At 39.3% G+C, this 27,138-nt stretch overlaps 1 protein-coding gene across 1 annotated transcript; it reads right to left on the bottom strand.

The window, feature by feature from the left end:
- On the bottom strand, window positions 1-27,138 carry LOC131303074 (transcriptional corepressor SEUSS-like). Its single transcript, XM_058329863.1, has 9 exons — window positions 26,240-27,138; window positions 26,038-26,157; window positions 23,577-23,625; window positions 9,601-9,815; window positions 9,431-9,499; window positions 7,514-7,611; window positions 6,633-6,726; window positions 1,856-1,925; window positions 1-710 (listed from the first exon to the last, which is right to left on the bottom strand). Exons 1-9 carry the CDS (start codon window positions 26,357-26,359, stop codon window positions 1-3), a joined length of 1,545 nt encoding a protein of 514 aa, XP_058185846.1. The 5' UTR covers window positions 26,360-27,138.

Below are 27,138 nucleotides of genomic sequence, written 5' to 3' on the forward strand. Positions count from 1 at the left end.
TCATTGCCTATCCATTTTGTTGTTTGTGGCGCCACTACTGGGAGAATTACTGCTTAATTGCATAATCCGGTTAGTATTTTGTTGATTATTTCGTACTGAAACAACACCGGCTGTACTACCCATTACTTCTCGTATGATTTTCTCAACAGAGCTCATGGATTCAAGGTCAGCTTCATTTGATTGACTGAACTGCTCCTGCAACTGTACATGTGCTGATGAATTTTCACCAGTATGTGGTGGTGGTGGTGGGAATGCCTCTAGTAAGGAACTCTGAGAAACTTGAGGGGGATCGCTAGCAGATGATTGTATTGGTGGTGACAAGTGAGCATGAGGATATAGCAGAGATGAGAGTTGTCGAGTTGATGGCCCAGTAGATGGGATCTGATAATTCATCAGGTTATCATTCCTGGAATTCGTCCAATTCTGCGATGGAAGCCCATTAAAAATGGCGGTGGCTGCACCAACGGAGTCATACACGGTCCGAACATCATTTGAGGTAGAAAGCTGGACAGAATTTGCTGGGACGGAATTACCATTGCCGGTTGAGTTGTGTCCTGAAATTAACTGCTGCTGCGAAGTTGATGGTACAGAATTACAATCATTGTTTATGTTTTCTACTGAAATTAGTTCGTGCCAGGCCTCAGTTTGTTGACCTGACACATGCAGCTGAGATGACAAACTTGTCCTCTGTGTGAACTTCCCCAAACTCTCTGAAAACATAAAATGGATGTCATTGACCAATATAGTTATTGTGCACAGTGCACTACACTAGAAGGATGGCATTGTTTTGCCATTTATAAAGGAAGGTACAAAAATGGAACAAGAAGCGTGGTCGAATATCAATAGCGTAAGTGAATTAACAAACCCTCATAGCTCTTGAGACAACAAATCACACTCACGATATATGAGGTTCCATCTTAGGAAACCAAGTCAAATTGAGCCTTGTATCCTACTCAATGGGGGTCGGGTGAACGAATCATTTTCAGCCATCCCACTAAACGTCTACATGGTGCTTTAAATTTACTAGATTGATGACATTTCCTATAACAGAGACTTGCCGCGCAAAGCCATAGCAAGAGCACTGCACATGCCTTAGAAATATGTACCCGGATTAGGGGAGCAACTAGGGAACCTTCCTTGGGATGTACCACCACTTCGTAGATGTTTTAATCATTAACTCGATTTTTTTGGTCTTACCCTGCATCCATCAATGTTTTCTTCTCAATTACACAAATTTTACTAATGTGTTGTGTTGGGGATATAAATAATAAGGTTACCTCTCTCTCTAACAGCTTTAGCTTTTAGATGAGTTGGTGGTTAACAACCTGCTATGATACCAGAGTAGGCAATAAATCATGTGTTCGAACCTCACGGCCTACCTAATAATTAAATACTTGCACATGTTTAGCCCGCTAATAGAGGAGAGGCTGGCTACACGTGAGAGAGAGTGTTAAGGATATGAATGATAAAGTACATCTCTCTCTAACTGCTTAAGCTTTTAGATGAGTTGGTAGTTAACATAAGATCAGAAGATGTACAAAATGCAGATAATGCTATCATGGTTCAACCTTCTTAAGCATATCAACTCTCTCTCTCTCACACACACACACACACACTCTCTCTCTCCCTCTCCCACCAAATCACGCACTCGCAGAAAAGCAAACAATTACCATCTTCCAATGTGGAAGGCTAGGTTCTCTGTCTCTGTCACACACACATACTCACCATCTTCCATTGTTGTAGGCTAGGTCTTTGCCAAAGCAATCGTCAATGGGGTGACAGTAACGCTATCTTCCTGAGATAATGAAAGTAGAAGAAAATTTCCACTAAAGTGGCAAAATAATGGAATGCTTACCCGTAGCTCCGGTCCCATTTTCTCGGCTATAATCAATCAAATCTGTCATGCAATTAACAACTTCTGATATCTGCAATTCACCCAGTAACACAGATCAAGCAAATTGCTGACTATGGATTCACTACAACATGTCTGAAAATCACATCAGTGCACCTCTAGTAACAAAACTAAACCATGTCATTTAATTTGCAGTTTGCCACTGGAGAAAGACAGTAATTATCTTACTATGAAAACAATAATGAAGAATAGAAAGGACCACAGAAGAACTTTTTGTTCTTCCTTGATGAAAACTTGAAAAGATACAGAAAATAGCAGTACATGCATGGTTGATCATTCAACAAGCATATACAACCAGCATATTCAATGTAGCATGAGGCATTCCACGTTTTAGCACATTCAATATGGCATCACCCCGAAAGTGGCTTTGGAGATGCTTGGAAGCAAAAAACTTCCACGTTCCTCACAGGTGGGGTTGCTCATTTATTCAGGATTTTCCACAATACATAGGATCCCCAACCAGTAAAAAAATTATGCGCATGGATATGAAATGGAAGCAGGAACATTGAACAACCTTTTTTTGTTAGAGCATGTTTGGATGGAGAATTGGAATCAGTTGAGGCTTCTTACGAGCGGCTATCTATCAGGTGTAACTGGAAGAAGATAAGTTGGAATGGCAAGACAAAGGAGGAAGTTTCATGGTTAGATCTTTCTACTCTGTGTCATCTGCTGGGTGTAAAAGATTTTTCTATCGAAACTCGTAGCGAGTTCAGCGAAGCATTCTAATTGTTCGGCGGGGATAGATGCTATTCTTAGAAGGGACAATTTGGGTATGAGAGACTCTTTTGACCTAATAGGTATGGCATTGTGAGACCATAAATCTTTAGTAGCACAAAGCGGAGGCGGGTGCGAGGGAGCGAAGACACCTAAAAGCTCTCTAAAGTTGGGAGCGCCTAAGGAGCGTATATGGATTATATAAAAATTTGTATATAAAATATCTTTGAATAAGTAACCATTAAAGGAAAAGTGTTATTGTAAATTTTACCGATCTTAAAGTGTAATTATTAGAAGTTACATATTCTCAATTCGCAAAACTTCTTGACTAATATGATTCTCATATTCTTATTTCCACAATGACATAACTCCCTTAAAAGTAAGAGAATAACCGCCTTAAGGGCCCAATAAGCTCCCATCTTAGTTAGGAGCGAGCTCCCGTCAAGCTTCCATCTTGAAAGCACCGATTCGAGCTCCCGTCAAGGAAGCACACTCATTTTAGAAGGATCTTGCTACTAAACATAAACCATAGGTCCAAGAGGTAAATTTGGCTATGAAACATACATTAGAAACTTAGAACCATAGGAGCTCACCCAACAAAACATAAACCATAGGTCCAAGAGGTAAATTTGGCTATGAAACATACATTAGAAACTTAGAACCATAGGAGCTCACCCAACAGACTAGCCAAGTGAGTGTCATTTCTGTTCCCCACTCCTAGTTATATACACAAGATCACCATGTCGAATTTTAATATGGGATTGATATGTTACACACATGTGGGGGCACCAACGTTTTCAAAGGGTAAGTTGAGGCTCACCTTGAGGACTACATCAAAGCTAGACTATCAAAAAATCCCTCAAGGCGTTGGAATTTGTGCCTTACCCTCCAAAAGCCTACGCCCTGTCTATGGGTGCTTCCACAAGATGCGGCTTTAGCGTACTTTCACGCTTTTCATGTGAGATGTACGGATTTCAGGAATACATGGCCTATATACTATCTTCACAACTCACCCTCTTTCTCAACCGGTCAATGTTTAGTAAAACAGAGATAGTACCTATTTGGGTATGTTTATTAAAGAAATATTATGTATTTTACTTACCATATGTTTTTGTTGAACTCAAAATTGACATTCTAAAAGCTTAAGCTTCAGTGCCTCAAGGTCTACGCCTTACCTCACGATGGATACAAAGCCTCGCATTGGACAAGCTCCTCTAAAAACATTGGGAGAACAATAGCATAAATAATATTTCCATCTCAACTCGTAATGATAATGCTCTAGTTGGGCTAGGCCGTTGTCGCTTTAAAATGCGTGGTTACTAAGAAGGGATGTGAAGTCCTTCATATTGCCCAAGGACATTTCCTCCCCGGTCGATGTGGGACGAGATGCCACAATAAAGCACGTAATTGATTTTGAGTGTATCTCATAGCATGGTTATTAATTAGTGTCTTCTTGTATCTGCACACCATTACTTTTATGCTTTAAATTATTCTCACCATCCTAATCACATGCTCGTACTATCTACAAAAATATTAATGCAAATATGCGATTTTTGCACTACAAAAATAGTTATAATGCTTGTATTCATTTAAATATGGACTATGGAGTACACAATTTCCTTGTTTGAAAGACATAATTACTATTCGGTGTCTATTTTAGAATAAATTTTTTTAATTCGTATATGCTTTTGCTTTTCGTATCAAACATATTTACTATTATCTCAAGATACTAAGCATTTCACCACTAGAGTGCAACAATCTTTTGTGGCTCTACTTCCTTTGTCCTCGTAACTTGTTAATCTGAAATCCTCTTTACTCTTCTGAAAATTCAAACGATCTTCATTAGTCGAGAAATAGATAGGTGACATGACCTTAGTTACAAGAAGTGAGAGCAGGTACATGGCGGGAGAGGGAGCGAAGTTAGGCGAGCAAGAGCATATAGAACATCGTAAGATTGTAGCAGTTCTAGGAGTGCATCCCTACTTCATAACCGTAAATATAAATATTGCAACAATTATTACTTTTTCTGGAAAAATGATCTGAAATATAAATAGCCATGCCATTAGAGATTTCACATAAATGTTGGTGCAATTATTACTGCATTAATGTCTATTCAATTATTACTTTGGACTTCACACATGAAGGCTGTGAGTTTAGTAAACACCGTAGAGTGTCTTTTTATCCTAGGGTTGAGAGTTGTGTGTTGCTCCCTTTTCAGTTAGTACATTCATACATTTGGGGTCCCTTGCGTGTTCCCAATGTTTTTGGTTTTCCGTATTATGTTATTTCTGTCGATGACTTCTTTCGTATTACATATCTTTACCTTATGAAAAAGAGATCAAGGTTATCTTTTATCTTCAAGTCATTTTATACAGAAATAAGAACTCAGTTTAACACTTGCATTCGTATATTTCATTCAGATAATGCACGTGAATATTTTGTAGTGCTCTTTCTCAGTTCTTTGACAATCATGTAATAATTCACCAATCTTACATTTCAAAGCAAGATTCGACATTTATCAGAAGTTATGCGTGCACTGTTATTTCAAATGCAAGTTCTTAAGTCTTACTGGAGTGATGCTATTCTTAGAGCATGTTACTTGATCTATCGTATGCCATCTACCATCCTGGGCGGTTAGATACCCCATAAGTCTTACTTCCTGATAGTCCTCTCCACTCATTACCCCCTCGAGTGTTTAGGTGCACCTGTTATGTTTATGCTTTCGATCCTGATCAGGACAAACTTGATCCTTGGTCAATCAATTGTATCTTACTCGGTTACTTGCACACTCAGAAATGGTACAAGTGCTACTCACCATCTCCATGTCACCATTTTGTTTGTGCTGATGTCACATTTAATTAGTCGTTGTCTTTTTACTCGGGTCACCCACTCCCGTTCATTTTGGGGTTGAGTTCTATCCAAGACCGTGTAACAGAGCCGAGATGAGCCAAGCCTTAAGCTGCTCACGAGCAGCTCGGTCCTTTTGCATCCCTTCTTGAGATAGTAAGAGGGTACCCTTAGAGTGTGTATGGAGTTGGGAGATCAAAAGAAGGTGATTATGAGGGGCAACATATGGCTTTAACTGGTAGGTAGACTAAAACCCTCAAGGATATATTGGAAAATGACTTGGAAGGTGAAAGTCCTTTCCAAAATACATCTTTTAAATGTGATCCATTGTATGATCATCCAATGTACATGGAAGGAAGTGCGTTCATTCGTAATTGCTTCTTTTAGGTTGCTTCGATCTTTCCCACCAGAAGGACAGTGTTATTTTCCCAAGCAGGATCCTCCATAGACGGAGGTTGGCTCATGGCACTCCTTGCTAGGTGTATTGGTGCAAAGGCAACCATTAAGTCATCCTAGAGCACAGTCTTGAGTTCATTTTCCGTTGGGTCTAGGGGAGAATAAACAACTGCATTTAAAACTTGTACGGTTTCACAAAATTTGCTAGATAGTTATGAAATTCTCTTATACATGTTCCAGTAAGGTCCCCCGTCATTAGCAATTTGGAAAGGATCGATCCTCTTGGATAACAAATTAATAAATTAACAAATAGGTGAACGAAAATATGGTGTACTGAAAATCTTTTATCACCCCTTTGAAAACAATGCTTAGTATGATATGAAGTAGAGCAAATTTTCTCTAGTTACAAATTTAGAAAACCAATAGTGAAAAAGTTTTCTACATGGAAGCAATAAACCAAAAGTATGAAAAGAACAGGCACATTAAAGGGCCAAAAATGCCAAAAAGGAAATCATGAGTAGCATATCGCAAGTTGTGCACGTACCCATCAACTAATTAATTCATGTTCCTAATAAACATTCTCAACATGATATCCCAATTCATTTGGTGCAAATGTTCTAGTGGAACATTCTGCATTTGTTGCCTTTCCATTAAATGCAAACACGAATAATTTGAAACTAGTTGTCTCAGACGAACCAATCTGCAATTTGAACCTACAACTACAAAATGCAAAAGAGGCAAGTTATAGTAACTTCTAGAGTACCTGAAGACATCGGACATATCTCTTTGGGTATCCAAAATCATTAACTAAAGGCACCTCCAAGGCTTTTGCTAATTGATGAGCTGATGTAACAAACCTAGAAAAGTACATGTATTTGTCAATTAAGAGTAAACTAAAGCCCATATAGAAACAAATGATGCCTATAGGTTTCAGATGCAAGCAAGAATTAGATATGTGTCTAATGTTTTCTTTGCAAGAGGAGACTGAGATTTTATTTATCAGATTTCAATGCAAATTATTACTCCATACTTCAAGTAGGACCTTGTACAGGGATAAGACATTTGCGGAACACTCATATTAAATATTAAAATGGATTACAGAAGAAGAATAAATGCAGCTAGAAAGGATGACGATGAGAATAATGACTGCATATTATGGGCCTTGTTTGAGGAAAAACTAGGGCTTCTCTTGATAAATAGATAAAAGAGGGGCCCAATAGAAACAGAAGGCTTTAAAGGGATCATAACCAGGAGGGCTTAAGTTCAGCAAGGGGCCCCTGCAATAAGGGAAAGTCTGCTATCACAACAAAACTTACAAGAGTTTACACAGCATTCTTGCGTGGCACTTATTGGGCCCAATACTTTCAACAAAATGACAAAAAGGCTTACTAACACTCTCTTGCTACCCACCAACCACACACCTAATGGTACGTAACGGGCGGGACGGAATGGTATTCAAAACTCTGGATGGGACACATGGCAGCAAAGGAATAATCCTAAGTTTCACTCCTTGGTTTATCGGGAAAAGAATCTGAAGGCATACATGTTGATTCTCCATGTGAAAAGCAAAAATAAGAATTAAGAAATCATGAAATAGTATTTGAATGAACTTGAAAACTAAGCAACCAATATAGAACAACTTACATATTGCAATTACTCTGTAACTCTTGCGTAGGTATGCTGGATGTGGTATTTTGAGCAGTAGCTTGGTACTTCTGGGCCGCTTCTCCAAGTTGACCAATCTGCAAGATAAAATTCTGCTCAATGCAACATAAAAATCTTATACATTATACTTTATCAAAAATGCTTCTTGAATTCTATGTAAGCAATAGATGCATAACATAGAAACGAAAGAAAAGGTGGTGTGTGAATGAATATAAAACATCGGGTAGGAAACATAGACGACCAAGATGCATAGAATCCACAAAGCCAAACTAGATTCAAGGTAATCTATAAAGATTACGCCATTTTCAGGATGCCATTTGCCCACAACGTTATCCTTTTGAACCAATTATTGAAAACCAAATTCTGCTCAATGCAACAGAAAGTCTTATACATTATACTTTATCAAAAATGCTTCTTGAATTCCACGTAAGCAATAGATGCATAACATAGAAACGGAAGAAAAGGTGGTGTGTGAATGAATATAAAACATCGGGTAGGAAACATAGACGATAAGGATGCATAGAATCCACAAAGCCAAACTAGATTCAAGGTAATCTATAAAGATTACGTCATTTTCAGGATGCCATTTGGCCACAGCTTTATCCTTTTCTCTCTTTCATGGCATAAGAGAACCAATTATTGAAAATCCATGACTAGAAGACGTTGAGTCCCAAGCTCCTCAGTCAACACACTTCCAGTGGCGAATCAAGAATGTAGAAGGAATTAAAATTTATCCCTTATAGAGAAGTTTATTTTTTTGGTAAAATCTTTCTGATCAAGCATTATAAAGAAGGAATGACAATCTACCAATACCTTATAAAAGGATAGCAGCTCCTTTCCTACCAAAAGAAGTACCATACTTTGTTTCCAGAAAACTTCTTTTTTTCTTTTTTCTTTTTTGGTTGCAGGGAGGAGCCTATAGATACAAGCCTATGTTTGGATGGACGACAAACGGAATCTAGCTGGGAAATACAGATCTCCTTACTATGAATCCAGTGATTAAGCTGCCCACTAGGCACTGCTTAATGCTTTGTCCGTTGCCCCGTATGTTCTTAAGCTAATTTTTTTTTTGATAAGTCATGAAGTGTCCATTTCCTGTGCACAGATATTAAGTACCCCATGTACATCATTGTAAGTCCACTTGTGATGCGCATCCAATCTCATTTTCTAAAATTTAAAGCAGCAAAGGGGTCTTGATCTTGAAGACATCAGGTACAATATCATCTTTAATGAATCCTGTCTCATTGTTCTTGAAACTTGTCTTCAATGAGCTTCCTTGCCCAACCAAAAACTAAATCACTCAAGGGTACGTGGATGAAGAACAGAGTTGTTACATATAGTGCATAACGCCCAACCAAATCAATGGAAGCACTCAAATTAAAGCTGTCCAGGTTTTTGTTCCAAATATTGTATTTGCACACACCGGGGACATGCTAGGGATACGCTACAGAAAGTTGTGGGACACGCTGGGGGTGTCAACAAAATAATTGGCTCTAGTAAAAGAATAGCAAGTTTTCTTTGTGCATGAAAAGATGACGATTAATAGAGTATAATTACAAGTGTCAATAATATACCATTTTTGGTTGGAGTACTTCTGTGAATAGTGTAACGACAATATTTAATGATGTAAGACATGAGAATGGAAGCAATTATGGGATATTTATATAATGCGGAGCCTTTTTCGCCTTTGTTTTTTTTTGGACATTCACTATGTTATAGAAGTATAAAAATGTGTTTGACTAACATGTCCTCCATTTTCTTAAACTTTCACATCAGAGGGTGTCGTGTCCATCGCAAAGTGCCATTTGGTACATAACAAGTTCAGCACTTAAGCAAAAAAGCATGCAACCATGTCATCTACTGAAATTTTGAAACCACTTAGCACTCATTACTAACCTGAGGGATTATAATTCGTCGAGGTATTCGCTCTTCGTGATTCCTAGCACAAAACTCCCAAGAGTAAATCTGTCATGTGCAATCAGGAGAAGACTGACTATGACCAACAGTGACAACCAAATTGAATATGTCAAGCACAGAAGGCCTTTTCAAATGCATGCCCAACAAACCTTTAGATCTGGGGTAAAAACAATGCGAAGTTGACCATCACGAACTATACGTAGCTGCTCAAAAATATATTGTTGTATAGCTTTTGCATATAGCAGGATAATGTGACCGGATGGATTCTGGTATTCATGGGGCATATCAACATAAAGCAGCTCTTCCAATGTACCACTATCATATTTGATTTGGTATAGCCTTGGAAGAAGATCGGCAGTTGTTTCTGAAAGTGAAATAGAAACACATCAACATAGTATAACATTTGCCAAGTGTTACTTCAACAGAGATCGTAAGCGAAGACACTATGATCACGCTTAATCAATAATTCATTCAGCAAACGATAAATTATCACCATTTGGGAGCATATTTTAGTAAATCTAGGAGAGTCACATCACAAATCACAAATCACACGATACATAATGCGTAACATGCTTGACTTATATAAATTCTTCCTTTAACTTGCAATTGGTCCTCCCATATGTGTTATTTCCTCCCTCCCTAATATAGAGCAAGCACTCTCTGTAGTGGGGTTTTAATTTCCTGAACAACGCAATCTAGCGCCGAACACGTGCATAGCACATGACCAGTAAGGGAACACCACGTGAGGGTGCACAGTTTATGCCGATCATGGGATTGATCGGCGGCACAACGAAAAGGTGCACGGAGGCATTAGCGAGCAGACATGTTCGGATACGACTTAGAGCATCCACACTAGGCTCACTACTAGCCTCTTTAAACTAAACTAACGAGTAAAACCAAGAAAAACAACACAAAACGCCCCTTTATTAGGCTCTCTTCCTCCCTCACTACTTTGAAATTTTTTTAAAATTGCTACAGTTACTCGTTTTCTTTGCCTGGTTACTGTTCACTCACTACTACTTATTTAATTAGTGTTTTTGGTGGAGCCTGGATAGTATATATGCGCATATATGTATATGTTCGAAAAATGGAATTTTAACCAAAGATAATTTGGTGGGACCCACACCGCGCGAGGTGGGCCCAAATTCCATTCAGAGATGAATGAGAAATTGTCTCTCAAAGTGGGTTTCAGACCGACAACAGTGCACGGTTGAATGGTCAAAATTGGGTTGATTACCCAGAGTTATTACCCATGATTGTGTATTCAATTTCGGGAATAATAACTGTATCAGTTTTATTTCAGAATTGAATTGTGAAATCAATTCCCCTATTGATTATTGGCTCTTCCATGAATATTCGTATTCATTGTCGTATTGATGGTGGAGGCTCCTCCTTCAGCAATATAAGGGGACCTCTACTTTTGGTTTTAACACACTGAAAACAATCCAAAGCATCTCTACAATACAATTGTTCTTTTCGAGAGAGAGAGAGAGTACAGACACAAGTTCGTTCGACGGGCAGTCTACGGCGGTGCTCCGGCGGCTGAGTGGTAACCGAGTCAACCCTGGGAGACGAACACCGACACAACCTCCAGCACCGGTGAGGCGGCGAATTTGTCTTAAGGGCACCGTTGAACAAAACGGGTCTCGGTTTGGAATTGCTAATTCTCTTTTACAGTTTATGTCTACATTTCATATTCTGTAATCTTGCGATTCATGTTCATGTTGTAATTTCTAGAAATTAGTAAAATCGTTTATTGTTTTTCCGCACTATTTTCCTACAATCTTAAGACAAATTCTCTTTTGGGAAAATCAGTTTCGGTTCTACTTTGGAAAAACTATTTTTGGTTTTAACGTTCGAACAGACTTCAAAAGGAAAAGGAAAACAAGTATTTCTCTTCCCCACGGATTTCTCAACAGTTTTTAGTCTAGTAGAGTACTGTTCTGAAAAATTGGTTTTGAACATTTTCTCAAACAGGAGCGTGGGTTTTGCATGATAACAATAGTGGTTTACTCCTGCACGTGCTCCTGTTTTGCTTTCTAACAGTAGTGGTGCAGTATATTGAAGGAAAAAAAGAAGAAGTACTGAACAGAGTAGAGTATTAGTTGTTGATTTGGTTTGACTTTTCATTGCTAGTGTAAATCTAGAAAAGTTAGTAGTCTTTGTTTGGATTGTTTACTCCATATTTGCTACTGACATCTTTGAAAAGTTATTGTTTACCACTGTTATTGGTACTAGAGCAATTTGCATATTCTTAGTTGATTGCTGACTAACCCAATTCTTTCTCACAGTAGAGTACTGTTCCCTACTACTGTAGCCTTGTAAGTTTGTGCTATAAACTGTTTGTTACTGTCAGTGCAAACTTTTTTCAGCGTGCTTTTGATTTCATACTGATTTATTGAAAATTTGGTTATGATTTTACTTGTTTGGTGAGATACTTGTTTGACTTTTTCAAACTTCAAATTTTTTGTAACTGGAAAAGGGGTTTTGTGAATAACGGGTAAAATTTATTTTGGTCAAGAGCATTGATTTTTATAAAGTTATTATACTGTTACAGGTTTTATTTGGTTTTTAAAGCTTACTGTTGTAGTCTTGATTGGGGAGTTATACGCATTTGACTTTTTCAAACTTCATAACTTTCGTAACAGTAAAGAGTTTTATTGGAGTAAAGACAGAATTCATTTGGTGCTTTGAATACGTGATTCAAAAATCTTTATTTTTTAAAATTCCTTCGTAAACTCTAAGTTTTGTCTATTACTGTCAGAAATTTTTTGACCTTTTATTGTGACTTTAATATTTGGTTTGAAACATTTGACTGTGGACTAACTTGTTTCGTTCTAGCACCGTATCATATTTCGGGACACTAAAGCTACTGTTTGTTAAACAGTGATCAATTGTTTCTAAATTTATTTGTTGCTCTCGGCTTTGGCAGAGAACTTTTATATACACTTGTAGTACGATTCTATTTTCATTTTCAGTCTAGAAAGTAGCAAGAGCATTGGCTATTTGTGATATTATTTTTGTTAGAGATTAAGTTCTTGGTACTAATTTGTGTTTGATCTTAAATTTCAGAAAAGATGTCAACTGAAACTGGAAATGGAAGTGGCAACAGGACCCCCAATGGCCATAATGGGCAAACTCCCGAGACCTTGGCTTAAAATCCTCCAATCCCAACGGAGGTGCGTGCGGTTCCTGTGAACCACGGGGAGAAACCCGAGAAATTCACTGGTGTGGATTTCAAGAGGTGGCAGCAGAAGATGCTGTTTTACCTCACGACTCTGAGCCTTGCGAGGTTTTTGAGTGAGGATGCACCTGTCGTTGCTGAAGATGAGCAAGACATGCAAGTCCTGAGAGACCAAATCACTTGGAAAGAGAACGACTACTTGTGCAAGAACTATGTTCTGAACTGCTTGCACAATACACTTTACAGCGTGTACTGTGTAAAGAAGTCGGCTACGGAACTGTGGGAGTCCTTAGACAAAAAGTACAAAACCGAGGATGCTGGATCAAAGAAATTTGTTGTCGGCCGATTTTTGGACTACAAGATGGTGGACTCGAAAACTGTGATTAGTCAAGTCCAAGAACTCCGAGTGATCTTGCACGAAATTGCTACCGAAGGGATGTTGCTGTGTGAACCTTTCCAAGTGGCATGCATGATAGAAAAGCTGCCCCCTGGTTGGAAAGACTTCAAGTTGTACTTGAAGCACAAGTGAAAGGCTATGATGATGGAGGATCTTATTGTTAGGCTCCGCATTGAGGAGGACAATAAGATGATTGAAAGGAGGGTAGGGACCACCTACGCTGCCAAGGCTAATGTTGTGGAGCATGGCCAGTCTTCGGGAATGAAGAAGCATCAGTCTGAAAAGCAGTCTGGGAAGCAGTCTGACAAACAGAAAGGCAAAGAGGTCAAGCTGGGACCTAAAGGAGGCGTTGCTACGAAAAAGTTTCAGTTTCAAGGCAAGTGCTTCAATTGTGACAAGGTTGGGCACCGTGCTTCAGAGTGCACCAAGCCTCCGAACCCAAGGGCGCGCGCGCATTTGGCAGAATTGGAGGATGGCTCTGATGTCAACCTGTCAGCGATGGTCTTTGAGGTGAACTTAGTGGGGTCAAACCCTCAAGAGTGGTGGGTTGATACAGGAGCTACCTGCCACATTTGTTGTGAGAAGAAGCTGTTCACCTCATTCGAGCCGGTTACAAACGGCGAGAAGCTTTTCATGGGGAACTCTGCAACCTCTGAGGTGGAGGGTCAAGGCAAGGTGATCTTGAAGATGACATCTAGCAAGGAGCTGACTCTCAATAATGTCCTGTTTGTGCCAGACATTCGTAAGAACCTGGTGTCCGGTTCTCTGCTAAGCAAGCATGGCTTCCGCATGGTGTTTGAAGCGGATAGGGTGACTGTCACCAAGGCTGGGGTATATGTGGGAAAGGGTTATATGACTAGTGGTCTATTTAAGCTCAATGTAATGACTATAATTCCACGTATTAATAAAATGAAATCCCCAGTTGCTTACTTGCTTGAGTCTTCCAATTTGTGGCATGGTAGATTAGGTCATGTTAATTATGATACTTTGCGAAGGTTAATTAACTTAGACCACATTCCAGCTTTCCAAATTGATAAAAAACACAAGTGTGAGACTTGTGTTGAAGCCAAATTGACCAGGTCTTCCTTTCAAGCGGTTGAAAGAAGCACTGAGCCGTTGGATTTGGTTCACACTGATGTGTGTGATATAAAGTATGTCCAAACACGAACTGGTGGAAAGTATTTTATTACTTTCATCGATGATAGCACCAGATATGGCTATGTATACTTGCTTAATAGCAGGGATGAAGCGTTGGACAAATTCATTCTTTATAAGAATGAAGTTGAGAATTAACTTAGCAAAAAGATTAAAGTGGTGAAAAGTGACCGAGGTGGTGAGTATGAATCACCGTTTGGAGAATTCTGTGCACAACACGGAATTATCTACCAAACCACTGCACCTTATTCCCCTCTGCAAAACGGAATTGCTGAACGAAAAAATCGTACCTTGAAAGAGATGATGAATGCTATGTTGATAAGTTCTGGGTGCCACGGAACTTTTGGGGGGATGCTATCCTCTCCGCAAATTATATACTTAACAAGGTACCTCGCAAGAAAGTCAATAAGACTCCTTACGAGATGTGGAAAGGCAGGAAGCCTACCTACAGTTACCTTCGAATGTGGGGGTGTCTCGCAAAGGTAGCTGTACCTCCACCTAAAAAGGAGAAGATAGGGCCAAGGACTGTTGATTGCGTGTTTATTGGTTACGCACATAACAGTACTGCCTATCGGTTTCTTGTGTATGAATCTGAGATACTGGATATTCACAAGAACACTATCATGGAATCTAGGAATGTGACGTTCTTTGAACACATATTTCCTTATAGATCCATAAAAGAGTCAAGTTTCGTGAAACGGACTTTGGAGACTGCATATGAAAGCAGTCAAGACCAAGAGGAAGAAGTTGAGGTTGAGCCAAGACGTAGCAAAAGGGTTAGAACATCAACATCCTTTGGTCCAGACTTCCTAACGTATCTGTTAGAAAGTAAGCCTCGAACATTCAAGGAAGATGTGAACTCTCCTGAGGGTCCTTTGTGGAAAGAGGCTATTAAGAGTAAAATTGATTCCATTCTGCAAAACCATACGTGGGAATTAGTGGATCTTCCTCCTGGTAGTAAGCCTTTGGGCTACAAGTGGATTTTCAAGAGGAAGATGAAGGCAGATGGATCAATAGATAAGTACAAAGCTAGGCTTGTCATTAAAGGTTATAGACAAAAGGAAGGCCTAGACTACTTTGATACTTATTCTCTTGTCACCAGGATCACATCCATTCGAATGATAATCGCATTTGCAGCTCTGCGAAATCTTGAGATACATCAAATGGATGTGAAAACAGCTTTCCTAAATGGCGATTTAGATGAGGAAATTTACATGGAACAACCCGAGGGTTTTTCTGCGCCACGTCAAAAAGGGAAAGTCTGCAGACTTGTTAGATCTTTATATGGTCTAAAACAAGCACCGAAACAATGGCATGAAAAATTTGACAATGCTATGATGTCAAGTGGTTTCACAATCAACGAGTGTGACAAATGTGTATATGTCAAAGACACAGACGAAGGGTATGTCACTTTGTGTCTCTACGTTGATGACATGCTCATTGTCGGTAGTAACGATAAGATTATCACATCTATCAAAAAGATGTTGAACTCGAAGTTTGACATGAAAGATATGGGTCTTGCAGATGTAATACTAGGTGTTAAAATCACTAGAACATCTGATGGACTTGCACTATCTCAGTGTCATTATGTCGATAAGATTCTTGAGAAGTTCAGCAAGTCTGATACGAGTATAGCAAGGACTCCTGTGGATGTGAATCTCCACTTATCCAAGAATGTGGGGGTAGGGGTATCCCAATTAGAGTATTCTCGGATAATTGGGAGTCTGATGTACTTGATGAGTTGTACAAGGCCCGACATAGCCTATTCAGTTAGTAGACTGAGTAGATACATGAGTAATCCAGGGCATGACCACTGGAAGGCGATAGTGAGAGTACTACGCTATTTAAGGCATACTCGTGATTTGGGATTGCACTACACCAGATATCCAGCAGTACTAGAAGGGTACTGTGATGCAAACTGGGTATCAGATATGAAAGACTCATAATCCACGAGTGGATATGTCTTTACATTTGGCGGTGCAGCTGTCTCTTGGAAATCTTCAAAACAGACGTGTATAGCACGTTCTACGATGGAATCTGAATTCATTGCTTTAGATAAAGCAACGGAAGAGGCGGAATGGCTACGCCATTTTCTAGAAGATATTCCAAGATGGTCGAAACCTGTGCCAGCAATTTGCGTCCATTGCGATAGTCAATCAGCAATAGGAAGGGCACAAAGTAATATGTATAATGGTAAGTCTAGGCATATCCGTCGTAGACACAATACCATTAGACAATTACTCTCAATTGGGGTTGTTACTGTTGACTATGTGAAGTCAAAGGACAACATTGCGGATCCGCTAACCAAAGGGTTGAACAAAGAGCTAGTTGAGAAAGCATCGAAGGGAATGGGGTTAAAGCCTACTACGCTCGTGTTACCGTGAAGGAAACCCAACCTAGCTGACTGGAGATCCCAAGATCTAGGTTCAATAGGACAACCTACTTGCGAGTAACGGAGGATGATCACTGTGGAGACATGCTCTCTTGCTCATTCCTATGGTGCGAAACAGTGATACTTGCAAATGAAAATAGGTTAAGCGTTGACTTTTAATGACTCTTATGCGCTAGAATGCCAGGCGGGGTATAGCAGGATACCCTTTTTAAGAAGGTCACCTATGTGAGTATGAAGTGGGGCCGCTTCTTTGAGAATTTAAAAAGGCAAAATTCTCGAGAAAATACTTGTAGAACCAGGAAGGGGTGTCATGGCCAAAACGAACCCAACAGTGAGAACTGAACTGTGTTGGGAGAAGTTCCGTGTGATGCCTGTTGTCTCGGTTTACACAAACGGCAGAACAGTTTAAGACAACATGTTCACTGGTCAGCCAGTAAATCCGATAGGTATTCATAAGGGAAGGTTCAAGGCCAAAAGCTACCTATCCTATGCAGAATTTTTCCATTGTACTCTCTCTCGTATCAGCTTTGTCTCCCGAGTCGGATTCAGTCAATTTCATTCATGTGGGGGATTGTTGGAAAAATGGAATTTTAACCAAAGAGAATTTGGTGGGACCCACACCGCGCGAGGTGGGCCCAAATTCCATTGAGAGATGAATGAGAAATTGTCTCTCAAAGTGGGTTTCGGACCGACAACAGTGCACGGTTAAATGGTCAAAACTGGGTTGATTACCCAGAGTTATTACCCTTGATTGCGTATTCAATTTCGGGAATAATAATTGTATCAGTTTTATTTCAGAATTGAATTGCGGAATCAATTCCCCTATTGATTATTGGCTCTTCCATGAATATTCGTATTCATTGTCGTATTGATGGTAGAGGCTCCTCCTTCAGCTATATAAGGGGACCTTTACCTTTGGTTTCAACACACCGAAAACAATCCAAAGCATCTCTGCAATACAATTGTTCTTTTCGAGAGAGAGAGTACAGACACAAGTTCGTTCGACGGGCAGTCTACGACGGTGCTCCGGCGGCTGAGTGGTAACCGAGTCAACCCTGGGAGACGAACACCGACACAACCTCCAGCATCGGTGAGGCGGCGAATTTGTCTTAAGGGCACCGTTGAACAAAACGGGTCTCGGTTTGGAAGTGCTAATTCTCTTTTACAGTTTATGTCTACATTTCATATTCTGTAATCTTGCGATTCATGTTCATGTTGTAATTTCTAGAAATTAGTAAAATCGTTTATTGTTTTTCCGCACTATTTTCCTACAATCTTAAGACAAATTCTCTTTTGGGAAAATCAGTTTCGGTTCTACTTTGGAAAAACTATTTCTGGTTTTAACGTTCGAACAGACTTCAAAAGGAAAAGGAAAACAAGTATTTCTCTTCCCCACGGATTTCTCAACAGTTTTTAGTCTAGTAGAGTACTGTTCTGAAAAATTGGTTTTGAACATTTTCTCAAACAGGAGCGTGGGTTTTACATGATAACAATAGTGGTTTACTCCTACACGTGCTCCTGTTTTGCTTTCTAACAGTAGTGGTGCAGTATATTGAAGGGAAAAAAAAAGTACTTAACAGATCCATAACAGTAGAGTATTAGTTGTTGATTTGGTTTGACTTTTCATTGCTAGTGTAAATCTAGAAAAGTTAGTAGTCTTTGTTTGGATTGTTTACTCCATATTTGCTACTGACATCTTTGAAAAGCTATTGTTTACTACTGTTATTGGTACTAGAGCAATTTGCATATTCTTAATTGATTGCTGACTAACCCAATTCTTTCTCACAGTAGAGTACTGTTCCCTACTACTGTAGCCTTGTAAGTTTGTGCTATAAACTGTTTGTTACTGTCAGTGCAAACTTTTTTCAGCGTGCTTTTGATTTTATACTGATTTATTGAAAATTTGGTTATGATTTTACTTGTTTGGTGAGATACTTGTTTGACTTTTTCAAACTTCAAATTTTTTGTAACTGGAAAAGGGGTTTCGTGAATAACGGGTAAAATTATTTTGGTCAAGAGCATTGATTTTTATCTTTGGATTGTTTTCGGTGTGTTGAAACCAAAGGTAGAGGTGCCCCTTATATAGTTGAAGGAGGAGCCTCTACCATCAATACGACAATGAATACGAATATTCATGGAGGAGCCAATAATCAATAGGGGAATTGATTCCGCAATTCAATTTTCAAATAAAACTGATACAGTTATTATTCCCGAAATTGAATACACAATCATGGGTAATAACTTAGGGTAATCAACCCAGTTTTGACCATTCAACTGTGCACTGTTGTCGGTACGAAACCCACTTTGAGAGACAATTTCTCATTCATCTCTCAATGGAATTTGGGCCCACCTCGCGCGGTGTGGGTCCCACCAAATTCCCTTTGGTTAAAATTCCATTTTTCCAACAATCCCTCACATGAATGAAATTGATTGAATTCGACTCGGGAGACAAAGCTGATACGCGAGAGAGTACAATGGAAAAATTCCGCATAGGATAGGTAGCTTTTGGCCTTGAACCTTCCCTTATGAATACCTATCGGATTTACTGGCTGACCAGTGAACATGTTGTCTTGAACTGTTCTGCCGTTTGTGTAAACCGAGACAACAGGCATCACACGAAACTTCTCCCAACACAGTTTAGTTCTCACTGTTAGGTTCGTTTTGGCCATGACACCCCTTCCTGGTTCTACAAGTATTTTCTCGAGGATTTTGCCTTTTTAAATTCTCAAAGAAGCGGCCCCACTTCATACTCACATAGGTGACCTTCTTATAAAGGGTATCCTGCTATACCCCGCCTGGCATTCCAGCGCATAAGAGTCATTAAAAGTCAACGCTTAACCTATTTCCATTTGCAGGTATCACTGTTTCGCACCATAGGAATGAGCAAGAGAGCATGTCTCCACAGTGATCATCCTCCGTTACTCGCAAGTAGGTTGTCCCATTGAACCTAGATCTTGGGATCTCCAGTCAGCTAGGTTGGGTTTCCTTCACGGTAACACGAGCGTAGTAGGCTTTAGCCCCATTCCCTTCGATGCTTTCTCAACTAGCTCTTTGTTCAACCCTTTGGTTAGCGGATCCGCAATGTTGTCCTTTGACTTCACATAGTCAACAGTAACAACCCCAGTTGAGAGTAATTGTGTCTACGACGGATATGCCTAGACTTACCATTATACATATTACTTTGTGCCCTTCCTATTGCTGATTGACTATCGCAATGGACGCAAATTGCTGGCACATGTTTCAACCATCTTGGAATATCTTCTAGAAAATGGCGTAGCCATTCCGCCTCTTCTGTTGCTTTATCTAAAGCAATGAATTCAGATTCCATCGTAGAACGTGCTATACACGTCTGTTTTGAAGATTTCCAAGAGACAGCTGCACCGCCAAATGTAAAGACATATCCACTCATGGATTTTGAGTCTTTCATATCTGATATCCAGTTTGCATCACAGTACCCTTCTAGTACTGCTGGATATCTGGTGTAGTGCAATCCCAAATCACGAGTATGCCTTAAATAGCGTAGTACTCTCATTATCGCCTTCCAGTGGTCATGCCCTGGATTACTCGTGTATCTACTGAGTCTGCTAACTGAATAGGCTATGTCGGGCCTTGTACAACTCATCAAGTACATCAGACTCCCAATTATCCGAGAATACTCTAATTGGGATACCCCTACCCCCACATTCTTGGATAAGTGGAGATTCACATCCACAGGAGTCCTTGCTGTACTCGTATCAGACTTGCTGAACTTCTCAAGAATCTTATCGACATAATGACACTGAGATAGTGCAAGTCCATCAGATGTTCTAGTGATTTTAACACCTAGTATTACATCTGCAAGACCCATATCTTTCATGTCAAACTTCGAGTTCAACATTTTTTTGGTAGATGTGATAATCTTATCGTTACTACCAACAATGAGCATGTCATCAACGTAGAGACACAAAATGACGTACCCTTCGTCTATGTCTTTGACATATACACATTTGTCACACTCGTTGATTGTGAAACCACTTGACATCATAGCATTGTCAAATTTTTCATGCCTTTGTTTCGGTGCTTGTTTTAGACCATATAAAGATCTAACAAGTCTGCAGACTTTTCCTTTTTGACGTGGCGCAGAAAAACCCTCGGGTTGTTTCATGTAAATTTTCTCATCTAAATCACCATTTAGGAAAGCTGTTTTCACATCCATTTGATGTATCTCAAGATTTCGCAGAGCTGCAAATGCGATTATCATTCGAATGGATGTGATCCTGGTGACAGGAGAATAAGTATCAAAGTAGTCTAGGCCTTCCTTTTGTCTATGACCTTTAATGACAAGCCTAGCTTTGTACTTATCTATTAATTCATCTGCCTTCATCTTCCTCTTGAAAATCCACTTGTAGCCCAAAGGCTTACTACCAGGAGGAAGATCCACCAATTCCGACGTATGGTTTTGCAGAATGGAATCAATTTCATTCTTAATAGCCTCTTTCCACAAAGGACCCTCAGGAGAGTTCACAGCTTCCTTGAATGTTCGAGGCTCACTTTCTAACAGATACGTTAGGAAGTCTGGACCAAAGGATGTTGATGTTCTAACCCTTTTGCTACGTCTTGGCTCAACCTCAACTTCTTCCTCTTGGTCTTGACTGCTTTCATATGCAATCTCCAAAGTCCGTTTCACGGAACTTGACTCTTTTATGGATCTATAAGGAAATATGTGTTCAAAGAACGTCACATTCCTAGATTCCATGATAGTGTTCTTGTGAATATCCAGTATCTCAAATTCATACACAAGAAACCGATAGGCAGTATTGTTATGTATATAATTTGCGGAGAGGATAGCATCCCCCCACAAGTTCCGTGGCAACCCGGAACTTATCAACATAGCATTCATCATCTCTTTCAAGGTACGATTTTTCCGTTCAGCAATTCCGTTTTGCTGAGGGGAATAAGGTGCAGTGGTTTGGTAGATAATTCTGTGTTGTGCACAGAATTCTCCAAACGGTGATTCATACTCACCACCTTAATCTTTTTGCTAAGTTGATTCTCAACTTCATTCTTATAAAGAATGAATTTGTCCAACGCTTCATCCCTACTATTAAGCAAGTATACATAGCCATATCTGGTGCTATCATCGATGAAAGTAATAAAATACTTTCCACCAGTTCGCGTTTGGACATACTTTAGATCACACACATCAGTGTGAACCAAATCCAATGGCTCAGTGCTTCTTTCAACCGCTTGAAAGGAAGACCTGGTCAATTTGGCTTCAACACAAGTCTCACACTTGTGTTTTTTATCAATTTGGAAAGCTGGAATGTGGTCTAAGTTAATTAACCTTCGCAAAGCATCATAATTAACATGACCTAATCTACCATGCCACAAATTGGAAGACTCAAGCAAGTAGCAACTAGGGATTTCATTTTATTAATACGTGGAATTATAGTCATTACATTGAGCTTAAATAGACCACTAGTCATATAGCCCTTTCCCACATATACCCCAGCCTTGGTGACAGTCACCCTATCCGCTTCAAACACCATGCGGAAGCCATGCTTGCTTAGTAGAAAACCGGACACCAGGTTCTTACGAATGTCTGGCACAAACAGGACATTTTTGAGAGTTAGCTCCTTGCCAGAATTTGGTGAGGCTGATGAGGATGCTCTTAGTGCCCGGATAGGGGGAAACCCTAGCAAGAGCTGCCTTAGGCGATAAGGCGGCAAAGACACTCTAGAACATTCCAGAATAAGAGCACTACATGATAGGGCAGTATCCCGTGAATATGGGATAAAGATTATGTTTCCAAATCAAGAATGGACTGTGATTCCATATGACGAAGATTTCTATGCATGATAGGTTTCTTTACGTGAAAGGAAACCTAGGTAGAAGAGGAGACCTGGAGCCCAAGCCAACCCTAGTCACTTCTATAAATAAAGAGGCAAACCTAAGGGAAGAGGTACGTTATCACTAGCTAGCTATTACTTTACATACGTGATATATTTGGGTTTCCAGTATACGTGATACTAACTTATGTGATACTAACTTATGTATCGGAGGGTCTTTGCCAACGAGAAGCAAAGGTGTGCTCACTATGTTTGTTTTGCAGTCCAGGGTTTCGGCGAGGAGGGATGTGAAGTTGGTCTAGGAAGGAGGTGTTCAAACACTATGCGGATTTTATCCCCGTACACTCTCCCTTTATCTATTGTACTCTTGATTATTTTTCCCCTTAATTTTGGATCTGTAAAGTTCTACTTTACTCTAGGATACACAACTTGTAGCTTATGTCAGAATAACCCGTGTGTATGCATGAAAATTTATAACAGTACAAATGTATAAAAGGAGAGAGAAGAACAAAGTGTATATTCTAGTCCAAAAAGTTTATCGAGAGAAAATAGTTTATCGAGATGGATGCTCATTTTGCCAATGAGGTGGTGGCTATTTAAAATGTAAGTGCAGTTATATTAAGTCATGGCAAAACCATTAGAGCAACTTGGGCCTAACGTACTAAAGTTTTGGATAGGCTTTGACTTCATTTTTTCAAAAGCCCATGACGAGTGAAATTATTTTCCTCCCTATAAACAAAAGACAATCATTATTCCAAAACAGTAAGTCAACCTCAAAAGAGCATAGACTACAAATAAGGTTGTTCAAGTATATCCCACAACAATATTTTTTCATCAATTCCACAATATATATATATATATATATATATATATATATATATATATATATATACACACACACACACACACATATATATTTTTTAAATCGGCAATTTCAAAAGAAGCGCTAGAAGTTATGTTTTATCCAAATCCTTTTACATTTTTACTGAGGGCGAAGGATTGTTTCCTAGGCTAGTTTGGATCCTCTTGATGTCGCAAGCGAAAATTTGACACCTACTACACTCAATAATAACTCACAAACCAAAGTCCAAGTTTTCTAGCTTGTATGGAATTCAGTAGAAATATGAAATCCTAAATGCATTACAGCTAGGAAAAACAAGCTAGCATACCAAAACCACTGCTTGGCTTGATATTGCATATCTCACAGTGCCATGTATCCTGAAAAATTAAGGGATAGTTCAGATTCTCTGACGTAACAAAGAAAGAAAGAATGGCATATGTAGGAACTGGGAAATATAATCCAATAGCAATCACATATCATCAAATGCAGCTCAAGACAACATTGACATGGACTACATACCCTCAACACCTCTCCATTTTCATGGTTTACTTTTTTAACATATATTTCTCACTCATTTGTATTCCTATATCTCCAGGGCTGGAAATATTCTACCTAACAAAAAGAGCATCCTTACTCAACTTTCACGTGTAATAAGATATTTTGCAATTTTAAACATGCAAAAAGTTCTGTTTCGAAAGAATGAAAACAAAAAATCACCATTGAATTGCAGAATATATGATACTTTTGTGAAAGTATTATGCATCGTGATCTTGTCATATCTTGTATTTTAGGCATAGAATCGTATCGTGATAATATCTCTTTGTAATCTTCTATTTTAGGTATAGATTTCTAGGCTTTTCTCTATTTAAGTTTGTGTTAGCATTGGAATCATTCACTTTCAATATTCAGTAATACAGATTAATTCTCTCTCTCATATGTTATGTCACATGGTATCAGAGCCTAAAATCTAGGCCTATGGGAAGTTTTCTTTACGGCGGGCGGCTTATGCCTCGTCACCGTCCGCCGGACACTTATCTGTTTTGTCACAATCCTTCTTCTTCTACAACTGTTGAAAGCATTTCAGTCTCTGCATCAATCTGTTTTGCCTCTGTTTCTGACGTTGCCCGACACCAACAGCTCTGTTTCTGACATTGATGGACTGTAGCACCTCCGGCAACCACTATTGCACTTCCGGCGAGTCCTCCCGACCTCCAACGCACCTCCGCTAGCCCTCCACAAACCTTTATTTCTGCTCCGACAACTTTTCGACCTCTGGAACAGCTCCGACAACCTTCGTCGGAGCTCGAAATCCTCAGATCTGCTGCGTAGGTGCTTGAAACCTCTAAAAACAGCCTTCTTCGACCTCCATCAGCACTCGCCATGCTCTTTCAGCCTCCGGCGACCCTTGCAGGAGCTACATCAGCCTCCTGTGCTCAGTTTCTCTGCTCTTTTTGGCCATCGGTGAACCATGGGAGTGTTCATAACTCACTTTGATTGCATCTCTGTCTCTCTTCCTCTGACTCCTACTTTGTTTCTCTACATCTGATTTTCTGGCTTTGTTATGGCTCTCTTCTGGCTCCCTCCTTTGTTCTGGTTTGTTTGGTTACCCTTTCGGTATCTATTCTAGCTCTCTCCTCTGTATTTGGCTCTTCTGTGTGTCTACATCTGTTTCTTCTGTCTGCTATCCTAATTTGTTCTTCTTTCTGAATTATTTGTCTATCCGACGACCTATATTTCTATATTTCGTTTGAGGACCTGTATTCTGTCTGTCTTCTGCATGTGCCTCCGGGGCTGCTTGCTAAATTGAGGTTGAGCATCTGGCTTGATGTGTATCAAGTGTCTGACTCTGTATCTCAATCTATTGTCAGGACCTCTGAGTTGTCGCGACCTATATGAATTTGGCAATGAAGTTTGCTCGTGACTTCAGAAATATGGATTTCTTCGTTCTGTTCTGTCTGCTTCCTTTAGAGCTGCACAATCTCAGTTTTGCAGGTTTTGGCAATCGGTTTGGTTACTTCCTTGGCAAACTCACGATGCTCTCCGGGCTCACATCATGAGTTTGAGGGATGGTGTGAAAGTATTATGCATCGTGATCTTGTCGTATCTTGTATTTTAGGCATAGAATCGTATCATGATAATATCGTAATCATATCTCGTTGTAATATTCTATTTTAGGTATAGATTTCTAAGCTTTTCTCTATTTAAGTTTGTGTTAGCATTGGAATCATTCACTTTCAATATTCAGTAATACAGATCAGTTCTCTCTCTCATATGTTATGTCACAACTTTATCTATTTAAATTTGTGTTTCAAACAAATTCCACTACATTCTTTCAAGATTAGTTTATCTACACGTTCCCAATCAATTGTGGCCGACTACATGAACCCGTTGTCCCTTCTTAATATATTGAGGAAACATATATTATTTCTTTAGTTTCCTTTAATTTTTCACTTTCGTTCCAGATTAATTTACTATGAAATGTCTTTTACTGTTACAAAAGCATCACAATATTCAATTGGTTACCCAAGAGCAGACTTATTGAATTGGTTACCCAAGAGCGGACTTGGCGCCCTACTCGTCTTCATTTAACAGGACTGTTTGCATTAAAATTCAAACTATTAGGTTTATGTTTATAGAAATAACCTCAGGATCCCTGGGCTTTCGATCTTATTAATTTGTTGGTATTTTTCACTAGTTTAAACTCGAATTTTTCGCTTTTGCTCTGCTAGTGCTGAAATTTGACTATTCAAACTCTCTTTTATAACTTAATGATGTAACATGTAGCAAACCTGAGGGATAACACCACTTGTTTGGTGGCTACTTCCGTACAAAGAGACGCACCATCTCTTCTTGGCATTGAGAGCAAAAAACTCTGTAACAAAATTTCGCCAGAATTCTATATTGTTGTCCTGCGTTGAAAACCATTTAACCACCATGTCAACATAGTACCTGTTTCGAGACAATACGTATTCATAAGGGAAAATATCTCACTTTCGGCCTCTGCAGTTGTTGATGCATGTACCAAGTCAACTGCCGAGCACCCATGCCTGGTTGATAGACCGGGTCTGCTGCCCTCAAGGGAGATCTCCCATACAGATTCTGATGATTCATTTGTTGTTGTAACTGATACTGTTGATTCCGTAATTGTTGTTGACAATTCAGCGACTGGTTTCAAGATGGAATTGACATTAGCTGGTCTTGACAAAAGTTAGATAAACCTGAAAGGCCAGAGCTTAAACTCACTCAAAAAACTGGCTGTGGCGAAAAGATGGCCGGTTGATGAAGTCAAAAGAATATATCCATGTCATAATGTGTTTCTGGCGAGATGAGCGAAGAAAATGATGCTAGTGAAGACATTGGGCCCCTGCCTCGTTGCAGTTTCCCGAATACGTTCCGCTGACTACTTAGTATTCAAAATTATTTTTTGTAAATAAGAACGGTAATTGATATCCTATCTTTTTCATTCTGCTCAGAATAGTTTAATTTGGAGAATATGAGAACTTGATTTTGATGTTTCTAAATGGGTAATTTTCCAAAGTTTCTTGAAGAATAAATTTTGAAAACCGTCAGCTAAACAAGTTTTACGGTATTAAATCCAAAAAAAGGAATGTGAAAGCTGCAACCAACTAAGGCCTGAACCCATGATATCAGAAAATTGCATAGTGTGAAGACAGGATTCTTGCGATGCTGGACATTATCAACAGGCCAAAGTCATACTATTATGAACCCGAAAAAAAAAATAGTACGACATAGATTCATGACCTCGGAACCAGTTTCACATATTTACTCGACCTGGCACAAAAAAGGTGCAATTCTTTTCTACATAAAAAAAGTTTCCAATATTAAACATGATTCCAGATACCTCCACTATTCGCCTTGCTAACAGGAAA

The sequence above is a fragment of the Rhododendron vialii genome, chromosome 10a (genome assembly GCF_030253575.1).
Source record: "Rhododendron vialii isolate Sample 1 chromosome 10a, ASM3025357v1".
Lineage (NCBI taxonomy): Eukaryota > Viridiplantae > Streptophyta > Magnoliopsida > Ericales > Ericaceae > Rhododendron > Rhododendron vialii.